This window comes from Delphinus delphis, chromosome 4 (assembly GCF_949987515.2).
Source record: "Delphinus delphis chromosome 4, mDelDel1.2, whole genome shotgun sequence".
Taxonomy (NCBI): Eukaryota; Metazoa; Chordata; class Mammalia; order Artiodactyla; family Delphinidae; genus Delphinus; species Delphinus delphis.
Genome location: NC_082686.1, coordinates 5,946,067 through 5,967,744, shown reverse-complemented (window position 1 = coordinate 5,967,744; position 21,678 = coordinate 5,946,067). Strand labels below are relative to the sequence as shown.

Below are 21,678 nucleotides of genomic sequence, written 5' to 3'. Positions count from 1 at the left end.
TGTGACAAGATCATACTAAATTCATATAATTATGAATATGAAAAATGCATAAGAACAAAAGGATTTTTAAAAAATGATGAGAAAGGACTACCTCTATCAGATATTGTGATATAAAGCTATAGTCATTAAAAGAGTCTGATAATAGTGCTTGAATAGACAGAGCAATATAATGTAATAAAGAGTTCAGAAACAGAAACAAATACATATGGAAACCTAGTATAAGATAAAGGTGGAGAAAAGCAGACTTCCAAGAAATGATGGTGTGGGGCAACAGGCTAGACATCTGTCTGGAAATCAGAACAAAAGTGAATTCTTATTACATTTCTTACACTTAAATATTAGATGAATTAAAAATGTAAATGTTGAAAGAAAACATGGAGTGTAAGAAATAAAGCTCACAAACCACAAAGGAAACAATTAGTAAAAATGGCTGCATAAAATTTTTTAAAAGCTTTTTTATTCAGATATACTTGATTTACAATATTATATGTTTCATGTGTACAACATAGTGATTCTCACAATTTTTAAAGGTTATACTCCATTTACAGTTATTATAAATTTTTGGCTATATTCCCTGTGCTGTACAATATAGCCTTGTAGGTTATTTATTTTATACATGATAATTTGTACTTATCACCTACCCTTCTCCACTCCCTATCCTCACTCATAACCACTAGTTTGTTCTCTATATCTGTGAGTCTATTTCTTTTTTGTTACATTTACTAGTTTATTTTATTTTTTAGATTCCACATATAAGTGATACCATACAATATTTGTCTTTCTCTATTTTTACTTAGCATAAAAACCTCCAAGTCCATCCATGTTGTTGCAAATGGCAATATTTCATTCTTTTTTATGACTAAGTAGTATTCCATGTATATGTATATGTATGTGTGTGTGTGTGTATACACACACATATATACCACATCTTCTTTATCCATTCATTTGGTAATGGACACTTAAGTTGCATCCAAATCTTGGCTATTGTACATAATGCTGCTATGAACATTGTGGTGCATATATGTTTTTGAATCGATGTTTTCATTCTCTTCAGATATATACCCAGGAGTAGAATTGCTGGGTCATGTGGTAGTTCTATTTTTTGTTTTTTGAGGAAATTCCATACTGCTTTCCACAGTGGCTGCACCAACCTGCATTTTTATCAGCCGTGCACAAGGGCTCCCTTTCCTCCACATCCTCCCCAACACTTGTTATTTATGGTCTTTTTGATCATAGTCATTCTAACAGGCTTCAGGTGATATCTCATTTTGGTTTCGATTTACATTTCTCAGATGATTAATGATGTTGAGCATCTTTCATGTGCCTTTTGGCCATTTGTATATCTCCTTTGAAGAAATGTCTATTCAGATCTTTTGCCCATTTTTTAATGGGGTTGTTTGTTTTTCTGACATTGAGTTGTATGAGCTGTTTATATATTTTTGGATATTAACCCCTTATAGGTTATATCACTTGCATACATTTTCTCCCAGTCCATAGGTTGTCTTCTTGTTTTGTCAGTGGCTTCCCTGGCTGTGCATAAGCTTTTAAGTTTAATTAGGTCCTGCTTGTTTATTCTTGTTTTTGTTTCCTTTGCCTTAGGAGACAGATCAAAAAAAATATTGCTACAATTTATGTCAGAGTGTCCCACCTGGACTTCTTGGTGGTCCAGTAGTTAAGACTCCGCACTTCCTACAGGGGGGCATAGATTCGATCCCTGGTCCGGGAACTAAGATCTCACATGCTGCATGGTGCGGTCAAAAAAAGAAAAGCATCCCACCTATGTTTTCTTCTAGGAGTTTTATGGTTTCCAGTCTTGCATTTAGGTCTTTAATCCATTTTGAGTTTATTTTTATTATTTATTAAAAGATTTATTTGTTATTTATTTATTTATTTGGCTGTGTTGGGTCTTAGTTTTGGCACATGGGATCTTTGTCGAGGCGTGCAGGATCTTTCATTGCAGCATACAGGCTTCTCTCTAGGTGTGGCATGCGGGTTTTCTCTTCTATAGTTGTGGCGTGCAGGCTCGAGAGCATGTGGGCTCTGTAGTTTGTGGCACGCAGTTTCTCTAGTTGAGTTGTGTGGGCTCAGTAGTTGTGGTGCCTGGGCTTAGTTGCCCCGTGGCATGTGGGATCTTAGTTCCCTAACCAGGGATCAAACCCACGTCTCCTGCATTGGAAGGCAGGTTCTTTACCACTGGACCACCAGGGAAGTTCCTTGAGTTTATTTATTTATTTTAAAAATTTTATTTATTTTTTTATACAGCAGGTTATTATTACTTATCTGTTTTATACATATTAGTGTATCCTTGAGTTTATTCTTGTATATGGTGTTAGAATATGCTCTAATTTCATTCTTCTACATGGAGCAGTCCAGTTTTCCCAGCACTACTTATTGAAGAGGCTGTCTTTTCTCCATGGTATGTTCTTGCCTCCTCTGTGTTAGATTAGTTGACCATAAGTGCATGGTTTTGTTTCTGGGCTCTCTATTCTGTTTCATTGATCTATGTGGCTGTTTTTGTGCCAGTACCATACTGTTTTGATTAATGTAGCTTTGTAGTATAGTCTGAAGTCAGGGAGTGTGATACCACCAGCTCTGTTCTTTTTCAAGATTGTTTTGGGTATTTGGGGTCTTTTGTGCCTCCATACAAATTTTAAAATTATTTGTTCTAGTTCTGTGAAAAGTGTCCTTGGTATTTTGCTAGGGATTGCATTGAATCTGTAGATTGCCTTTGGTAGGATGGTTATTTTGACAATACTAATTCTTCCAATCCATGAACACAGTATATCTTTCCATCTGTTTGTGTCATCTTCAGTATATTTAATTGGTGTCTTATAGTTTTCCAAGTACAGGTCTTCTACATCCTTAGGTAGGTTTATTCCTAGGTATTTTATTCTTTTTAATGTGATGGTAAATGGGACTGTTTCCATAATTTCTCTTTCTGATAGCTTGTTGTTAGTATATAGAAATGCAACAGATTTCTCTATATTAATTTTGTATCCTTCAACTTTATTGATTGATGAGTTCCAGGAGTTTTTTGGTGGCGTCTTAAGGATTTTCTATGTATAGTATCATGTCATCTGCAGTGACAGTTTTACTGCTTCCTTTCCAATTTGGATTCCTTTTTCTTGTCCGATTGCTGTGGTTAGGACTTCCAACACTATGTTGAATAAAAGTGGTGAGAGTGGGCATCCTTGTCTGGTTCCTGATCTTAGGGGAAACGCTTTCAGCTTTTCATCATTGAGTATGATGTTAGCTGTGAACTGTATATATATATATATATATATATATATAAAATATATATATATATAGCATTTATTATGCCGTATATAGCATTTATTATGTTGGGTCTCTATACTCACTCTCTGGAGGGTTTTTTTTTTTGTAATCATAAATTGATGTTAGCTGTTGTCAAAAGCTTTTTCTGCATCTACTGAGATGGTCATATGGTATTTATTCTTCAATTTGTTAATGTGGTGTATCACACTGATTGATTGATTTGCAGATATTGAATCATCCTTGCATCCCTGGGATAAATCCTGCTTGATAATGGTGTATGACCCTTTTAATGTATTGTTGGATTTGGTTTGCTAATATTTTGTTGAGCATTTTTGCATCTATGTTCGTCAGTGATATTGGCCTATAATTTTTTTTTTTTTGGTGATATCTTTGTCTGGTTTTGGTATCAGGGTGATGCTGGCCTTGTAAAATGAGTTCAGAAACATTCCTTCCTCTGCAATTTTTTTGGAATAGTTTGAGAAGGATAGGTGTTAACTCTTCTCTAATGTTTGGTAGAATTCACCTGTGAAGCCATCTGGTCCTGGACTTTAGTTTGTTGAAACTTTTAAAAAAATTATTATTTCTGATTCAATTTCATTACTAATGAAATTGTAATTGGTCTGTTCATATTTTCTATTTCTTCCTGGTTCAGTCTTGGGAAACTGTACATTTCTAGGAATTTGTCCATTTCTTCTAGGTTGTACATTTTATTGGAATATAGTTGGTCGTAGTAATCTTTTATGATCCTTTGTTTTTCTGTGGTGTCAGTTGTAACTTCTTTTTCATTTCTGATTTTATTGATTCGGGCCTCTTTTTTTTTTTTTGATGAGTCTGGCTAAAGTTTTATCAATTTTGTGTATCTTTTCAGAGAACCAGCTCTTAGTTTCATTGATCTTTTCTATTGTGTCTTAGTCTCTATTTATTTCTGCTCTGATCTTAATGATTTCTTTCCTTCTACTAACTTTGGGTCTTGTTTGTTCTTCTTTCTCTAGTTCCTTTAGATGTAAGGTTAGGTTGTTTATATGAGATTTTTTGTTTCCTGAGGTAAGCTTGTACTGCTATAAGCTTCCCTCTTAGAAATGCTTTTGCTGCATCCCATGGATTTTGGATCCTTGTGTTCTTGCTTTCATTTGTCTCCAGGTATTTTTTTAATATCTGATTTGATTTCTTCAGTGATCCATTGGTTGTTTAGTAGCATATTATTTAGCCTCCATGTGTTTGTTTTTTTTGCTGTCTTTTTTTTTCTCCTTGCAGTTGATTTCTAGTCTCATAGCATTGCAGTCAGAAAAGATGCTTGATATATTTCAATATTCTTAAATTTACCGAGACTTGTTTTGTAGCCTAGTATGTAATCTGTCCTGAAGAATGTCCCATGTGCACGTAAAAAGAATGTGTATTCTGCTGCTTTTGGATGGAAAAAGCACCCCCCCCAAAAATCTATCTATCTATATATATATATGTGTTCTAATATGTCATTTAAAGCCAGAACTTCCTTATTGATTTTCTGTCTGGATGATCTGTCCATCAATGTAAGTGGAGTGTTAACGTCCCCTATTATTATTGTGCTGCTGTCAATTTCTCCCTTTTTTTCTGTTATGTATTTAAGTGCTCCTATTTTGGATGCATATATAAAAATTTAAAACTTCTCTATAACAAAAAAAAAAATCATAATGTTAAAAGGCACTTCAGAAACTGAGAAAACTATTTTCAACACATATGACAAAGAGCTAATTCCTTAACTTACAAAGAACTCTTATGATACTCCATAAGTAAAATGGGCAAAGGGTATGAACACATTACAGAACAAGCACATTACAGCAACACAGACAACCAAAAATATATATAAAATGTTTTTCAAACTTGCTCTTAATTAATGAAATGCCAATCAAAAGAATTAGATTCCAGTTTCACCTATCAGAATGGCAAAAATTTAAAAATTGGATGAAACGTTGTTATTGTACCCATGATTAATAGTAATGCTGATACTGCATGGTTGTTAAAAAAATAAAAGACTGGGGCTTCCCTGGTGGCGCAGTGGTTGAGAGTCCGCCTGCCGATGCAGGGGACACGGGTTCGTGCCCTGGTCCGGGAAGATCCCACATGCTGCGGAGCGGCTGGGCCCGTGAGCCATGGCAGCTGAGCCTGCGCGTCCGGAGCCTGTGCTCCACAATGGGAGAGGCCACAGCAGTGAGAGGCCCGCGTACCGCAAAAAAATAAATAAATAAATAAAAGACTGAAATATATCTTTGTATGTGTGGATATGCAAAGATCTCCAAGTCATGTTCCTAATCATTGTCTACATGTTGCTCATCACCTGCCATAAAGAAAGGAGTTAAAATCCTAGTTTTAAGATTTAGGCCACATTTGGTACTGTGTTAGGCTGAATACTGTCCCCTGCCCCGAAGGATGTCCACATCTTAATCCCTAGAAACTGTGAATCCCCAGGACCTGTGAACACAATGTGATAACTGCATAGCGCAAAAGGAACTTTGCAGATGACCACTTGAAGGATATTGATTGAGGTGGGGAGATTATCCTGAATTATCCTGGTTTATCCATGTGGGCCTGATACAATTACAAAAACCTTTATAAGAGGTACACAGGGGGAGTCAGTCAGAAGATAGCAGTGGGATGAGGGAGGAAGAGGCAGAGACAGATGTTTTCCTGCTGGCTTTGAGGGTGTTGGAAGGGGGTCACAGGCCAAATACTGGCTGTTCTAGAAGCTGTTAAGAGGCAAGGGAATGGATTCTCCCCTGGAATCCCTGGAAGGGACCAACCCTGCTGATATCTTAATTTTTAGCCTTATGAGACTCACTTCAGACTTCTGACCTCCAGAACTATAAGAGAATAAATCTGTGTTGTTTTAAGCCAGAGTTTGTGGTATTTGTTAGAGCAGCAACAGGAGACTAATAGAAGTTATCATGAAAAACATCATAAATCAAAATGAGACTAAAAGCAGGCTATTAAAATGTAAATGAAACATACTATTATCAACTTCAAGAAGTCAATGAAGAGGATGACTTCACGTGCTTTGGGGAAATAAGTTAACGCTCTCAAAACCATCTTGCTATACCTTATCTGGACTACACCTAGGAGAAAGATCACCAACTCTGGGGAGCTGGTGGGATGGTTTCAGAAAAACTAGCTGGGGAAACGAGCAAACTCCCTTATCAAGCACTCAGGACGGGGATTTTAAAGAGCAAGAAGGCTGGCCCTTGCGCAGGGGCTTCGGTGGAGGCATGCCCGGAGGCTGAGAGGGCTGGGTGGGGAGGAGAAGTGTGGGGGTGTGTGACAAAAGGTGACAGGTAGTGGCAAGATCAGGAAATTAATTACACAGAGCAAACAAGATAATTGAGGAAATAAATAAATATATTTAGAATCATAGAAGACAAGTTTATTTCTGCCTGAAAGGGTTTTACTTACATAGAAAGGGGGACGTCTAGAAATAACTCTGAGGTGTGCGATTAGAATAGGGAATATTGGGTTAATATATATATACACACATATTTTATATATATTATATATATATATATATACACACACACGAGGATAGCTAGTTATCAATCTATGTGCGTATATGTGCATATGTGCGTGCCTGTGTGTGTGTGTGTGCGCGCGTGTGTGTGTGGGGGTAATTTTCCTAACTCTGCCGAAGGCCTAGAAGCAATGACACCCCGGTAACAATAAGCACACTCAGCATCATTCTCCACTAAATACCATTCTCTACTAAAGGGAATTAGGGTTCCTCAGAGAAATGGACGATTCCAGGCTTGGGGCAGGCAAAGTACAAGATAAGGCTGGTATGTGAAAAAGGACACAGAAGCCAACTTGAAGTTTTCACTGATCAAATCTAGGACAATTTGAGCATCAAAATAAATAAGGATGAAATAAGATGACAACCTATTAAATAAGATAGGAACCCATGAGTCCATACTAATACAAATGAATAAATAAACAGAGAAAGCTCTTCCTTATGGTAGAATGACAGCTAATAAATGTACAAGGAATGGCTGAAAGGGTCAATGACTGTTTGATGGCTATCAGAGAGGTAGTTGAAGCAGGCAGGACTTGTCAGTGGATGCTAAAGGCCAGTGAACAGAAGTCCGATAAAGAACGGGATCTGGGATAACACTAATCAAATACAAAAGGAAAGAGGGTGGCTTTGTGGAGAAACCTGGCAGACACCTTGACCATCACCAGGTCAGCAAGGTCCGCACCACCAGTGGGACAGGGGGACCTCATGTGCCTCCCGGAAACTGAGAAGAGCACAGGGTCATCCCTGTGGTCTCCCTGCCAGGATCAGGCCTGAGTCAGGTCAGGGGGAGACACTGACCAGACCCAGGTTGAGGGTCTTCCTACAAAACAAAAGGCCTGAACTCTTTGACTTAAAGTTCAGCAGAATGTTAAATACCAGAAAAGCTCTTCCCTTAGTTTATAAAAATAGTTATAAAAATAGGCAAGATGATCACATACCTCAAGGCTTTCAAGAACACGATTTCTAACACTGTGTCCACTTTTAAGATGATGTGTCCCAATTTTTGGCTTCAGAAATGTGGTTGCTCTAATATTGAAGAAAGGAAGTTTAAGAATGAACACTGGGGGACATCCCTGGTGGCACAGTGGTTAAGAATCTGCCTGCCAATGCAGGGAACATGGGTTCGATCCCTGGTCTGGGAAGATCCCACATGCCATGGAGCAGCTAAGCCCGTGCACCATAACTACTGAGCCTGTGCTCTAGAGCCTGCGAGCCACAAGTACTGAAGCCCATGAGCCACAAGTACTGAAGCCCGCGTGCCTAAAGCACGTGCTCTGCAACGAGAGAAGCCACCGCAATGAGAAGCCCACGCACCGCAACAAAGAGTAGCCCCTGCTCTTCACAACTAGGGAAAACCCACGCACAGCAACGAAGACCCAACGCAGCCGAAAAAAGAAAGGAATGAACACTGGAATTAAGAAGAGAGGAAGTATGCTACAGAAGGAAAAAGGCTTGTGTGGCGAGATGTCTGAGTCCTAGTTCCAGCTCTGCCACTACTAGCTAGCTGCCTGGCCTCAATGGTTTAATGTACGAAATTTGCTGTTTTCAATGACGTTTAAGGTTTAGTCCGGCATGAAAGTCCATCAATTAAATATACCTATATACATCAGAAATCTCAGGCTTTATTGGATAACATGGAATTGTGCCATTCAAGCTTTGGATGGTTATAGACAAGTTATGTAGGTTTTGGTTATTTAACAATTTTATATATTTAATTGATTGTTGACAAAGAGCTCAAATTCATCCCCAGACTCAGCTTCCCAAGGCAGCGCCTTCAGGGTTAGAAGCTGTGCCTCTCTGCTCCCACCAGGTGGCGGCAAATGCAGCTCCTGCATGGGCTACAGGAAGAGCCCACACTCTAGGGCTACATGCACAGACGCGTGAACTTTTAGCGCCCCCTCCCGGCCACTGCCACATTTCTTTTTAATTTACAGTGTTGACCTGGTTCCTTTTTACTAGAATTTTCACTCTGTCTATTTTAATAAAATTCTACGAAAATATCCCACATTTGATGTTACACATTCGAATGTCCGTTTCATTCATTCTTTCAACACACATTTGAGTGTGTACCATGTGCCAGGAGCTGTGTGAGGTGTGGAGGGTATAATGAACACAGAAATGTGTCTGTTTTCGTGGAGCTAACACGTCGGTAATAAAATAATCACAACAGTGACTGTTCTAAGTGTTTTAAAGGAAAGAGCTACAACTCTGTGAGGATATATGGCAAAGAAGCCTGATCTAGACAGTGACCTGGGAGTTTCCCTAGAGCGGTGCATTCTAAGTTGAGATATGCAGGGTCAGTGGGAATTGACTGGGCAAAGAGGAATGGAGGGTGGGAAGGAAGAACAGCACAGAGAAGGCAGTGCCAGGGCTGGCGCGTAGAGGAGGCCCCTGTGGCTGGGCCCCGTGACAAGGGCCAGCGGTTCCAGATGGGGCTCCAGAGGTCAGGGGGGTGAACAGCTGCAGGGTCACTGGAAGGCATGTTTATGGTCTGGATCTTTCATCCAAGAGGAACAGCCAGCTAGCAGTAAGCAAAAGAGAGAGAGGCTGGGGAAGGGATGATCTGCGCTGCCTCCCGAAGAGGTGACTCTGGCTGCAGCGGGGGAGAACAGAAGAGGGAAGAGTCAGAGAGCAGCGGATGCAGGAGGCGGGACGAAGGAAGGCGGGAGCTTGGACCAAGGCGCCCGTGATGATGTGAAAGATGCACAGGGGACAATGTCACCAGGACTTGGTGACCCACTGGATGCTGGGGTGAGGGAAAAGGTCAAGGGGTTCCAGTGGGTGGGGTGGTGGGAGACTGCCAGGTCTCGCGCGTGTTGAGTTGCAGGGGTCTGAGAGGTATGAAGAGGCACTGCTGCCCAGCAGCTGGACCTATGGGAGCCGGAGGATCAGAAGGCTGGGCGTGGCTGAGGGTGCAGAAGCCCAGGGAAGACAGTGCTTCGCGAGTGGGAGGGGAGCAGCAGTGTCAAACTTACGTGCTGCTGAGAGACTGAACAAGACGTGGCCGGGAACGTCTGATGAGCGGTGTTAGTGCAGGGCAGACTGGAGTGGGTCGAGGAATGAGAGGCAGGGAATGCACACACTGAATATGGCAATTCTTTACCAAAGTTTGCCTGTCAAGGGGGATGAGAAATTGAGCAATAACTGGAAAATGAAAGAGAACTGAGGTCAAGGGAGTTTGTTTCTGTTTCTTTTGTGATGGGAGGTCTTGAGCATGTTTTTTTTTGCGGTACGCGGGCCTCTCACTGTTGTGGCCTCTCCCGTTGCGGGGCACAGGCTCGGGACGCGCAGGCTCAGCGGCCACGGCTCACGGGCCCAGCCGCTCCGCGGCATGTGGGATCCTCCTGGACTGAGGCACGAACCTGCGTCCCCTGCATCGGCAGGCGGACTCCCAACCACTGCGCCACCAGGGAAGCCCTTGAGCATGTTTAAAAGCCGAGGGAAAGCGCCAGTCAAGATGGAAGAGGTGATGACACAGGTGAGAGAATGGACAGCCGAGAGTGACAGCAAGTGGGAGTGGGTGAGATCCAAACCACAGGGGGGTTGCAGTTGTGGCAGCTGAAGATGGAGGAGATTCCCCTTAGGTGGCTTTAAGAGCCTCTATGAAGTGACAGGACAAGGGGAGGCTGGAGGGCGGAACATCCTATAGACCCTCTGCAAGTTGCAGCTGCCCTACCATTATACTTTGGTCCGTCAGGGTTTCACTAGATGGAAAAAGAGACAACGGAGGCTGGGGGTTTGCAACTGGCAAGGGGACAGGTGTCTGGGGCCATTAGCTCCCTGAGGGCAGGGACCTGTCATATCAATCACTGCCTCACTCTGTGCCTGACTGGAGTATCAGTGCCCAGGTACTTACTATCAAAGTGATCAGCGTAGGAATGCTCACTTGTCTTCATTTCAATTTGCCTCTTTTGGTGCTTCTCTAAAAAACCAAAAAAGAAAGAATACAGAACAGACAGAGCGTAAATTCCTACGTGACTTTTTTTCTCACTTGGAAGAATTCTTTCATTCTTCCGTAAAGTCAGTTTTAAAGTTCTTGCCATAGATCTATCCAGAGACACTGTCATATATCTCAGAAAGCTAAAGGGCATCTTTCAATTTTTAGCTTAATCGTAAGGTGCTTACGTAGCTTCGTCTACTTTGTTTAAAAGTCGCAACAATGCATACTAAAAATGTTGTATTTTTATCTATGGAAACTATAAAATTCATATACTTCAAAAAAAAAACGTACATGAAATAACACAGAAAAAGAAAACAGCATAAGGCTGTCTATACTCAAGGCAGGGAGACCAATTAGGAGGCTACTGAAATAATCCAGGCCTGGACCAGGGTGCTGACAGTGGGCATTGGATACGTTCTGAAGGATGTGTTGACAGACTGAATGTGGGGAGGGAGAGAAACAGGAGTCAAGGAGGACACTAATGCCCAGACAACTGGGGAGAACGGCTTCCAGTAACTGGGGTGGGTAAAAGCAAGGGAGGAGCAGGTTTGCGGGAATGTTCTCGACTTGCTGTGCTGGAGATGCCTTAGACATCTAAGCAGAGATATGGGCAGGCAGACATGCGTCTGAAGTTCAGAGGAGGGTCAGGACTGCAGATACACATGTGGGGTTCACTCGCATTTAGATGGGTTTTGAGCCTATGAGACTGGATGAATTCACCTAGGAAGTGAGGGTAGATTAAAAAAAAAAAAGTTCGAGGTCATGGGTGGCAGTGAAAAACTGGCCTGAAAACTTAACCGCTGGCACACGTGTGGCAAGGAAATGTTAAAGCACCACCGGAAAATTGCGGACAGAGGGCTGCAAGGCTGAGTTGAGCGGGTGAGGGACAAAAACACAGAAGACACTGCAAAGGATTCAGATTTCCCAGGGATGGGGATTAGGGAAATGTCAGCGCTAAGGTTAGAAGGAAAAAACAAAGCAAAAGCAAGCAGGCAGATGCAAAATTTAAGGTAACAGATTCAGATATAAAAGAAAAATGTCGGCGAAAGCCCGCAAGTTGGTGAAGGGGTGAAATCGGCCCCAACGTGGCGGGGCAGGAAGAAGGCGTGGCCGGAAGGCGGGGTAAGGTGACTGGCCGGGCCCCTCCCCCGGGCCATACCCGGGCCAGCTCGGCACCGCCCACTGCCCGAAAGCCTCCAGCGGCCAGTCCGCGTGCGGGCGGGTCCGCGGGTCCCCGGGCCAGCGTGGGCTTGTGAGTGTGTTGCGTGGGCGCAGTCACAGTGTCTGAACTGGGAAGAAGGACGCCGAGGGCCGCTCTTCACCAGGCTGCGCTTTGCAGGAGGAAGCGGCCTCACGGCTTGCCTACGTTACCAACTGCAGAGCCAAGCAGCGAGGCCCGAGCTGGGCAGGGGCCAGGACTGAGGAACCGGGCGACACCGGAAGACTCGGAAAGTTAGCAGCAGGCTCGGCTGGGGCAGGGCGGAGACTTTCGGCTGTGGGGCGCGGCGGCAGCGGGTCTGTTACCTGCTCCGCGCGGCTGCCGCTGCAGCGCCAACCTCGCGGCCTCCTGGCTCTGACGCGTCGCCCTGGAAACCGGCGCGCGGGGCTTTCTGGGACTGGCCGGGCAGGAGGGGAGGAACGAGAGGCGGGGCCGCGAGGCCTGCGCGCACGCGCACCCGGGTCCGCGCCTCTGTCCCGGGCCAGGTGTCCAGGGTCGGGTTGTGAGGCCTGCCTCACCTGACTCTTCCGTGAGGGTGAACTTAGCTGGCTGCATAGACTTTCGCAAACAAGCCTCCAGCCACCCCTCCTCGGCGCCCAGGATCCCGCCTACGCCCTGGCCGCGCTCGGGCCGAGCGAGCTGACCCCGCGGTTCCTTCCCGCGCCCGGTAGCTCTCGCCCGCGCACCGGGTGTTTTGAATCTGAGTCCGATGCACATGTCCGGTTCCCAGCCTGGGAGGGCCGTGGACTAAGCGCAGAGCGCTTCTGTTAACCTTTATAAAGATGGATTTCTTGGTGGAAGAAAATCTGATCACAAAGCAGTGCATGTTTGGTGTAGAGAAGTTACCATGTACAGGAAAGTACCAAGAAAAAGTAAAAATCACCTATAAAAATTATAGGTGATTTTGTAAAAAAAAAAAATTATTTATGGCCGTGTTGCGTCTTCGTTTCTGTGCGAGGGCTTTCTCTAGTTGCGGCGAGCGGGGGCCACTCTTCATCGCGGTGCGCGGGCCTCTCAATACCGCGGCCTCTCGTTGCGGAGCACAGGCTCCGGACGCGCCATGGCTCACGGGCCCAGTTGCTCCGTGACACGCGGGATCTTCCCAGATCAGGGCTTGAACCCGTGTCCCCTGCATCGGCAGTCAGACTCCCAACCACTGCGCCACCAGGGAAGCCCTATAGGTTATTCTTAGTGATTGCATAGGAGTTTTCAGTGATGCGTAGGCATAATTAACGAACAATAACATTATTTCTTTTTTTCCTCTTCCCTCCTCCTCACCCTCCCATTGTATCAATGCCCTGTTGAATGTCCTTGTAGATGAATCCTAGGGGTCACCCCGACTGTTTTTTTAGGATAAATTCCTACATGTGAAGTTGAAGGATCAAAGGATAGACCCACTTTGAGGCTTTCTGAAGGTATACGAAAGTTTGCCTTCCAGGCAAATGTCTCCAATCCTTAATCCACATTTGCGGATAATCTTATTTCTTTTAAAAATGGATGTCCACGTAGGGGCTTCCCTGGTGGCGCAGTGGTTGAGAGTCCGCCTGCCGATGCAGGGGACACTGGTTTAAGCCCTGGTCCGGGAAGATCCCACATGCCACGTAGCACCTAAGCCCGTGTGCCACAACTACTGAGCCCATGTGCCACAGCTACACACACCTAGAGCCCATGCTCCACAACAAGAGAAGCCACCGCAATGAGAAGCCCACGCGGTGCAACAGAGTAGCCCCCGCTCGCCACAACTAGAGAAAGCCTGTGTGCAGCAATGAAGACCCAATGCAGCCAAAAATAAATAAATAAAATTTAAAAATTAAAAAAAAGTATGCCCATGTTATTGTCAAAAAGTGACACCTTACTTTGAGTTTTTCACAACTTCGATTACTAGGAAGGATAGGCATTTTTGTCGTACTTTCAGTGACCATTTGTACTTATTTTGTGATTTGCCTTTTGCCCACTTTTTCAGTTGGCGTTCATCTTTGTAAAAATTGATTTGTTAGAACTTTTGACATTCTGTAAAACTCGGACTATGGTATATGCTGCAGATATTTCCTTCAGTTTGTCAATTACCTTTGAATTTTGTTTATACTGTATCTTGTATTTGTGTAGCTCAAATTTATCACATTTCCCTTTATGGTTTTTTCATTTTGTTTTTATGTAATAGGGGGCAGTGGGCATCTCCAAGCAGACCCTGTTTTTTCTTTTTTTTTTTAAATTTTATTGAAGTATAGTTGATTTACAATGTTGTGTTAATTTCTTCTGTACAGCAAAATGACTCAGTTATATATATATATATATATATATATATATATATATATATACACACACACACACACACACACACACACATATATATATTCCTCTTCATATTCTTTTCCATTATGGCTTATCAAAGTATATTGAACATAGTTCCCTGTGCTATACAGTAAGACCTTGTTGTTTTTCCATTCTGTATATAATAGTTTGCATCTGCTAATCCCAAACTCCCATTCCTTCCTTCCCCTACACCCCTCCCACTTGGCAACCACAAGTCTGTTCTCTATATCTGTGAGTCTGTTTTTGTTTCCTAGGTATGTTGATTTGTATCTTATTTTAGATTCCACATATAAGTGACAGCATATGGTATTGGTCTCCTCTGTCTGACTTACTTTGCTTAGTATGGTAATCTCTAGGTCCATCCATGTTGCTGCAAATGACATTATTTCATTCTTTTTCATGGCTGAGTAATATTCCATTGTGTATATGTACCGCATCTTCTTTATCCATTCATCTGTCGATAGACATTTAGGTTGCTTCCATGTCTTGTAAATAGTGCTGCTATGAACGTAGGGGTGTATGTATCTTTTCCAATTATAGTTTTGTCTGGGCATATGCCCAGAAGTGGGATTCAAGCCAACCCCATTTAATTCTGGCTTTTTAGGGGTTGGTGCCAGACAAGGCTTTCCTGTCCCATCACCACCTGCTCCTCCCTATCCTGTTAGAGTGCCCACTCATTTTTTTTTTTTTTTTTCCTGCGGTACGCAGGCGTCTCACTGTTGTGGCCTCTCTGTTGCAGAGCACAGGCTCTGGATGCGCAGGCTCAGCGGCCATGGCTCACGGGCCCAGCCGCTACACGGCATGTGGGATCCTCCCTGACCGGGGCACAAACCCGTGTCCCCTGCATCGGCAGGTGGACTCTCAACCACTGCGCCACCAGGGAAGCCCCAGAGTGCCCACTCTTAATTTTGCTGCGTTATGTGTTTCTACAACCTTGGGTGGTGAGTTATTCATATAAGCTGGGTAGTGGTTTTTGTTGTGGGTGAACTGGGCACCATCTCCAAGTAGACATACATTAGACAAGTGTTGCCCTAGACTTGTCATTCATGGAAAGTTGGCTGGTTCATTGCTGCTGGTGCTCCCAAGACAGTAACAAAAGTGGCTGTTTATTATTATGATTATTTTTAACAAATTTATTATTTATTTTTGGCTGCGTTGGGTCTTCGTTGCATGCAGGCTTTCTCTAGTTGCAGCAAGCAGGGGCTACTCTTCGTTGCAGTGTGCGGGCTTCTCATAGCGGTGGCTTCTCTTGTTGCGGAGCACAGGCTCTAGGCGCACGTGCTTCAGTAGTTGTAGCGTGAGGGCTCAGTAGTTGTGGCACATGGGCTTAGTTGCTCCGCGGCATGTGGGATCTTCCTGGACCAGGGCTCGAACCTGTGTCCCCTGCATCGGCAGGCGGATTCTTAACCACTGCGCCACCAGGGAAGTCCAAAAGTGGCTGTTTATTATTAAGAGAACATCCCAACCCTGGTTCTCAGGACTGGAGGAACCTGAAAGATGGAGGCTCCTCAGAACGTCCTTTCCCATCTGAATGGTCTCTCCCTCTCTTTTTTTCTAGCTCTTTCCAGTCTATCACCTTTGTTTCTGCCTTGGAAAGAAGTACTTCTTTCCTGTCTGTGTGTTATGAAAGGGGGAGAGGCCCTTACTGTACGAAGCTGAAGAACTGCCTTTTAGTAATTATGGTGGTCACCTCCATCATGCTACATATTAACATAGGCCTTTATAGCTCTGTATGAGTTTCCTAAGGCTGCTGTAACAAATTACCACAGAACTGATGGCTTAAGACAGCAGAAATTTATTCTTTCATGGGTCTGGAGACCGAAGTCCAAAATCAAGGTGTCAGCATGGCCGTGTTCCCTCTGAAGTCTCCTGGGGAGAATCCTTCCTGCCTCTTCCATCTCCTGGTGGTTCCTGCTGTTCCTTGGCTTGTGGCCACATCACTCCAATCTCTGCCTCTGTCTTCACATAGTGTTTTTCTCTGTGTCTCTCTGTGTGTTTTCTCCCCTTCTTATGAGGATATCAGTTATTGGATTTAGGGCCCACCTGAAATCCAGGATGATTTCATTTCAAGATCCTTAATCGATTTCATCTGCAAAGACCCTGTTTCCAAATAAGATCACATTCTGAGGTTTGGGGGGAACATGAATTTTGGCGGGACAATATTCTACCCACTACTGCTACTATGGTGGTCACCACTGTTATAATAATAAAAATATAAATAAATAATATAAATAAGGAAAATAAAAAATATAAATAATAAAAATTAAAAAAAAATCAGCCTTTATTTCTCATTTTATTTTACCTGTAAAATTATATAAATAAACCAAACATAGCATCTGGTATCATTTATTATAAGATCCCTCGAGGATCTCTGCGAAGTTTGGAGCCAGTACCTCATACTTCTATCACTAAAATTGTGTCAAATCGTCCTTTCACAATGTATACACACATCAAATCATCACAATGTACACTTTAAATATCTTACAATTTATTTGTGAACTGTACCTCAATAAAGTTTAAAAAAAAAGTAAATTCTGTTAAAAATTAGGTCAGATCTAAAAGTACTGTTATTTGACTTTAACATCAAGGATTAGAGATCTGAAATAATTAGCCTCTTGCATCTTCATTCGATTAGACAACTTCTTTCTTTCTTTTTTTTTTTTTTTTTTGCGGTACGCGGGCCTCTCACTGTTGTGGCCTCTCCTGTTGCAGAGCACAGGCTCCGCACGTGCAGGCTTAGCGGCCATGGCTCACAGGCCCAGCCGCTCCGCGGCATGTGGGATCTTCCCGGACCGGGACACGAACCCGTGTCCTCTGCATTGGCAGGCGGACTCTCAACCACTGCACCACCATGGAAGCCGTAGACAACTTATTTCTGAATTGAATTTTCAAAGTCGGAGATTCATTGAGCTTTCTTTTAAGACTCATTTGGAATGTTTTGTATTCCTTTTAATTATCTTGAAGCTCACTGATGTCGCTGTAACAAAAGATGTGTCAGCTGGAGTTTTCAAATTTCTGATTTGTACATTTTCATGGTCATTATTAAAAGGATAAGCTTCTAAAAGTAATTCATAGTGAAATAAAGGAGCACTGGGAATTTGAGGGTAGGAAATCAGGAGTTTTTCTTGTGTGGTGTGGACATAAATGGGGTTGGGTTCAAATCCTGGATACACCGTTACCTTTCCTATCATCTCCCATTCTTCTTCTTCTTCTTTTTTTTTTTTTTTTTTTGGCCATACCTCGAGGCTTGTGGGATCTTATTTCCCTGACCAGGGATTGAACCCGGGCCCTCGGCAGTGAACGTGCCGAATCTTAACCACTGGACTGCCAGGGAATTCCCTCATCTCCCATTCTAAGTCCTCACCGGTGAGGATGGATAGTAATAGGACCCGGTTTTAGGGCTGTTGTGTGGTTTAAGGGAGTGGTTTATGCAAAGCCCTTAGAGCAGGTCTGGCTTGGCAAACACCTCAAAATTGTTAGCTATTAGTTCAAGTAGGAAATTTGTTTCTCCCTGGGGCAGGCAGCTGGAGGGGGTGTCAAGACTGAGGTAGGTTTTGCCCTGTTGTTACCAATATTGGGTCCTCTGGCCTTGTGTGCGGTAAAGCCAATCTACTGACGATCTACTGGGTTGTGGTATGCAGGTGTGAAGGAATGTGCACGACTTATTGTAGGCACCAAACAAGGAGTGTGGGCAACTGATGGTCAAAACCCAGAACTTCCTGATGGGGTTCAGGAAAGTGTTTTCAAGGGTAAAGTGAGGGAGGGGGGTGCTGTAGGGTGGGTGGTCAGCTTGTGCACAAGTATCTGATTGGTTGATGGTGAGGGAACCAGTCATCAGGATGGTGTCATAGGAGTTAACATCATCAATCCTCAGGCTCCAGTTGCTCTGGGGGCTATGTGCTCACCATCATCATGCAGTTAGCTTCTTCCATTTGGGGGAGGCTTTAGTATCTGTAAAACAGCTCAGGAATGTGCATCAAATACTTTTATCTATGTCCTTCAGGGAGGAACTAAAGATTCTGTGACTGCCACATGGCTGATTTACTGTTTAAATTGTTACCAGTTCTCCTGGCCCAACTGATACTTTTGTCACTACATGTTCACATCCTTTCAATCATTAATTCTTGAGCCAGGGTTTTGTGACTCAGGGGAGGCCTGAGATAACTATAGGTTTTCTACAGACAAGAGGCAGGCAGAGGATATGGGGGGAGGGGTCTGTCCAGGGAGGCCCCATAGGGTCTTCCTCAGTTATACTATATGATCAGCAGATGTATATTCTCTAGGGCACATGAGCCACAGTTTATGTCACTAACTTACAAAGGCATTAAGAAATACACAGAGCTTATTACTTTCTTAAATAACATTTGCAGCAAAATAGTATGCTCATGTGGTGGATTTAAGACTAAGGTGTTTGAAAAAATATTTCGTGTGACAAAAATAGTATATACTCACTGTAGAAATTTTGGAAAATACAGCAAAGAAGAAAAGCAAAAATGATGGTGGGCTTTAACATAAAATTTTGGTGGGCTTTCAAATAAAATTTACTGGGACGAAGTGAGAGAGTGGCATGGACATATATACACTACCAAATGTAAAATAGATAGCTAGTGGGAAGCAGCTGCATGGCATGGGGAGATCAGCTCCGTGCTTTGTGACCACTCAGAGGGGTTGGATAGGGAGGGTGGGAGGGAGAGGCAAGAGGGAGGGGATAGGGGGATATATGTATATATATAGCTGATTCACTTTGTTATAAAGCAGAAATTAACACACCATTGCAAAGCAATTATACTCCAATAAAGATGTTAAAAAATAAATACAATTTATAATGCTTGTTACTTAAATTTGGGGAACCATGAGTCATCTTCACCTAATTTGGGGAGTAAACTTTGCATGCCCTAAGTTAAATTGTTGTGGGGTCATCTCAACCATTCATCCTGATCTAAATGAAGCTGAGCTATATTCTAGGGTCAGGGTGACCTTTCGTGGAGGGCACCTACCTGAGGGGAAGGGGAGCAGGCCTCCAGACCTTCTGGGCTCTGGTGAGGGGGCTGGAGGTCAAAACCCAAAAGATCCCTCCCCGGTCCCAGGATCTTACAGCCACGACCTTCATGAGCAGTCAGGGACTTAAACTAAGAGAGAGACTCAGCCATGTTAAGAAGACTAAATATACCCTCCTGCCTTTGCCCCTAAAGACCTTGATCTTGACTTTGAAACCCACCAGGAGAGTGGGGTGGCTACCATTTGGGCTTCTTAGTAGATTTTTAATGTCTCTAACGTTTAACACAATTCAAATTATCTATACAAATAAGACACAGAGAGAGAGCCTGTTACAAACAGATCATTCATTTCTTCCCCCCAAAGTCTCTAAAACAGTGGAAGCAATTTGCTTGAAAGCCAGCCCTCCCTGCTGGGTTGGGGATGTCAGCGAAACCTGACACGGTCCTCAGCTTGTCAGCCTCTGTTCTTCAGGAGAAACAGGTGGTAAAGGGGGAAAACTGGGAACAGGCCACTCCTAAAGGAATCTACTGTATGACAGTTCATTGAATTTTTTTTTTTTCAATGCAAAACGATGATTATTTTTACTTTTTAATTCTATCCATAGGAATTGTGTTTGAAGGTTTCACTAAGTTTCCAGGTATTCCTCAGAGTAGACTTGAATGTGGTAGACTTGAATGTCACTATTCATAAATGATAGTGACAATTATTAAGTATTGTTTAATTAGCATGCCGCCTTCTCTGATTAAAATACACGCTTTGTACATTAGGTGCCATTGCCGAGCGGTGTAATAAAAATCATGCACCCTTTAAAAACACTCTTTAGTAGCAGACCCTTATTGCTGATCCAGATGGCTTATCATTTGTATTAATGACAAACTTAATTTCTTGAGTAAATTTTCACCCACTGTGCTCCCTTGATTTTTCTTGCTCAGTGAAATTTATCTGAAGCAAAATATAATAAAGCATGACATATGCATCACAGAATTAAAGTGGAGATTGATTAAAGCTGACTCCAGTTGAAGGGCATTGAGGTTTTTGGAATCTGCCAGAAAATTTTAAACGAAGGAAGCCGCTCTTTATTTAGGTAAAGGCTTCTGTGGCTGTTCTGACCCGTGCTGCGTGCCTGCCAGAAACCCTGTAAACAAGTCCCCTCCGGCACCGAGCTGGTGGTGTTCGGGCTTTTCCAGCTCCGGGGAGCGCCTCCCTCCTCTTCTCTCCTCCTCCGCTACCCGGGGCTCCACCTCCCGCTGCCCGAGGCATCTCCCCGCAGGTCTCTGATTGGTGCGGAGCGCAGCCTTGCCTTTTAGGGACTGTTGTCGGGCTTTCAAAGGGATTAGGGAAAGGGTCCAGCGGCTGCTTATATCAACCAATCAACTGTTTTCCTGACAGATCCCCAAATATTCCCTGGCCAATGGCGGGGAGAGCCCGAGGTGCCTGGGCCGCTCGTGGGAGAGGCAGGGCTTCAGTGGAGCTGAGAGGCGTGAGCTCGGACAGCCTTGGGCCCCTCGCCAGTCCCCACCTGGCACTTGTCTGTGTCACTGTCAGGATTTGTCTGACTCCGCGTTCCCTCGCAGGGGTGTGTTGGGGGGAGTCCTCTTTGCAACCCTCAAAATGGTTATCAAAGTGTTTGTTGCCACATCATCTGGGTCCATAGCGGTAGGTGTCTGATGGAATTTGGGGGCTTTCTTCCTGTCCTATTTTCTGAATAACTCAGACTTGGAAGTAGAAGGAGGGGGTATGGCCCAGTGCTGGCTTTACATGTCTTTTTGGGGCGTGTGTAAGTAAGCCTGTGAGCCCTTTGCTTTCTGCCTTGGTTTGAATGGTGTTGAAGAAGTGTGTGTGATCTGGGACAGCTGTGTGTGGAAGGGGATTCAAGGAAGGGGGTGTGTTTGATACTAGAACTTTTTTTTTTTTTTTTATGGCCACGATGGGTCTTCGTTTCTGCACATGGGTCTAGTTGCGGCGAGCGGGGGCTACTCTTCGTTGCGGTGCGTGGGCTTCTCGTTGCGGTGGCTTCTCTTGTTGAGGAGCACGGGCTCTAGGTGCGTGGGCTTCAGTAGTTGCAGCACATGGGCTCAGTAGTTGTGGCACACAGGCTCCAGAGCGCAGGCTCAGTAGTTGTGGCGCACGGGCTTAGCTGCTCCACGGCATGTGGGATCTTCCCAGACCAGGGCTCGAACCCGTGTCCCCTGCACCGGCAGGCAGACTCCTAACCACTGCGCCACCAGAGAAGTTCCCGATACTAGAACTTTTAACATGTGATTTGTGTCGTGTTGTGTCTCATATATGACAGAATGGGAGGCTTTTTTTTTTGGTGGAATGTTTCTGCCATTCCTTCTGCAAGACAGACTAATTTAAAATTGCAAATAAATGACACTTTGTGTAACAATATTTGGA

The 21,678-nt window shown here is 43.8% G+C and overlaps 2 protein-coding genes across 2 annotated transcripts in view; one reads left to right on the top strand and one right to left on the bottom strand.

The window, feature by feature from the left end:
* The window catches only part of LCA5L (lebercilin LCA5 like), a 40,119-nt gene extending 27,693 nt beyond the window's left edge, over positions 1-12,426 (bottom strand). Inside the window, exon 1 of the mRNA XM_060009795.2 lies at positions 12,276-12,426. The gene's annotated coding sequence lies outside the window, so the exon portion shown is untranslated. The remainder of the gene's footprint in view (positions 1-12,275) is intronic.
* Positions 12,427-20,764: 8,338 nt separating this feature from the next.
* Positions 20,765-21,678, top strand: part of SH3BGR (SH3 domain binding glutamate rich protein) — a 64,146-nt gene continuing 63,232 nt past the window's right edge. The window contains exon 1 of the mRNA XM_060010288.1: positions 20,765-20,937. Coding sequence (XP_059866271.1) covers positions 20,893-20,937 — 45 coding nt within the window. The 5' untranslated portion in view covers positions 20,765-20,892. The remainder of the gene's footprint in view (positions 20,938-21,678) is intronic.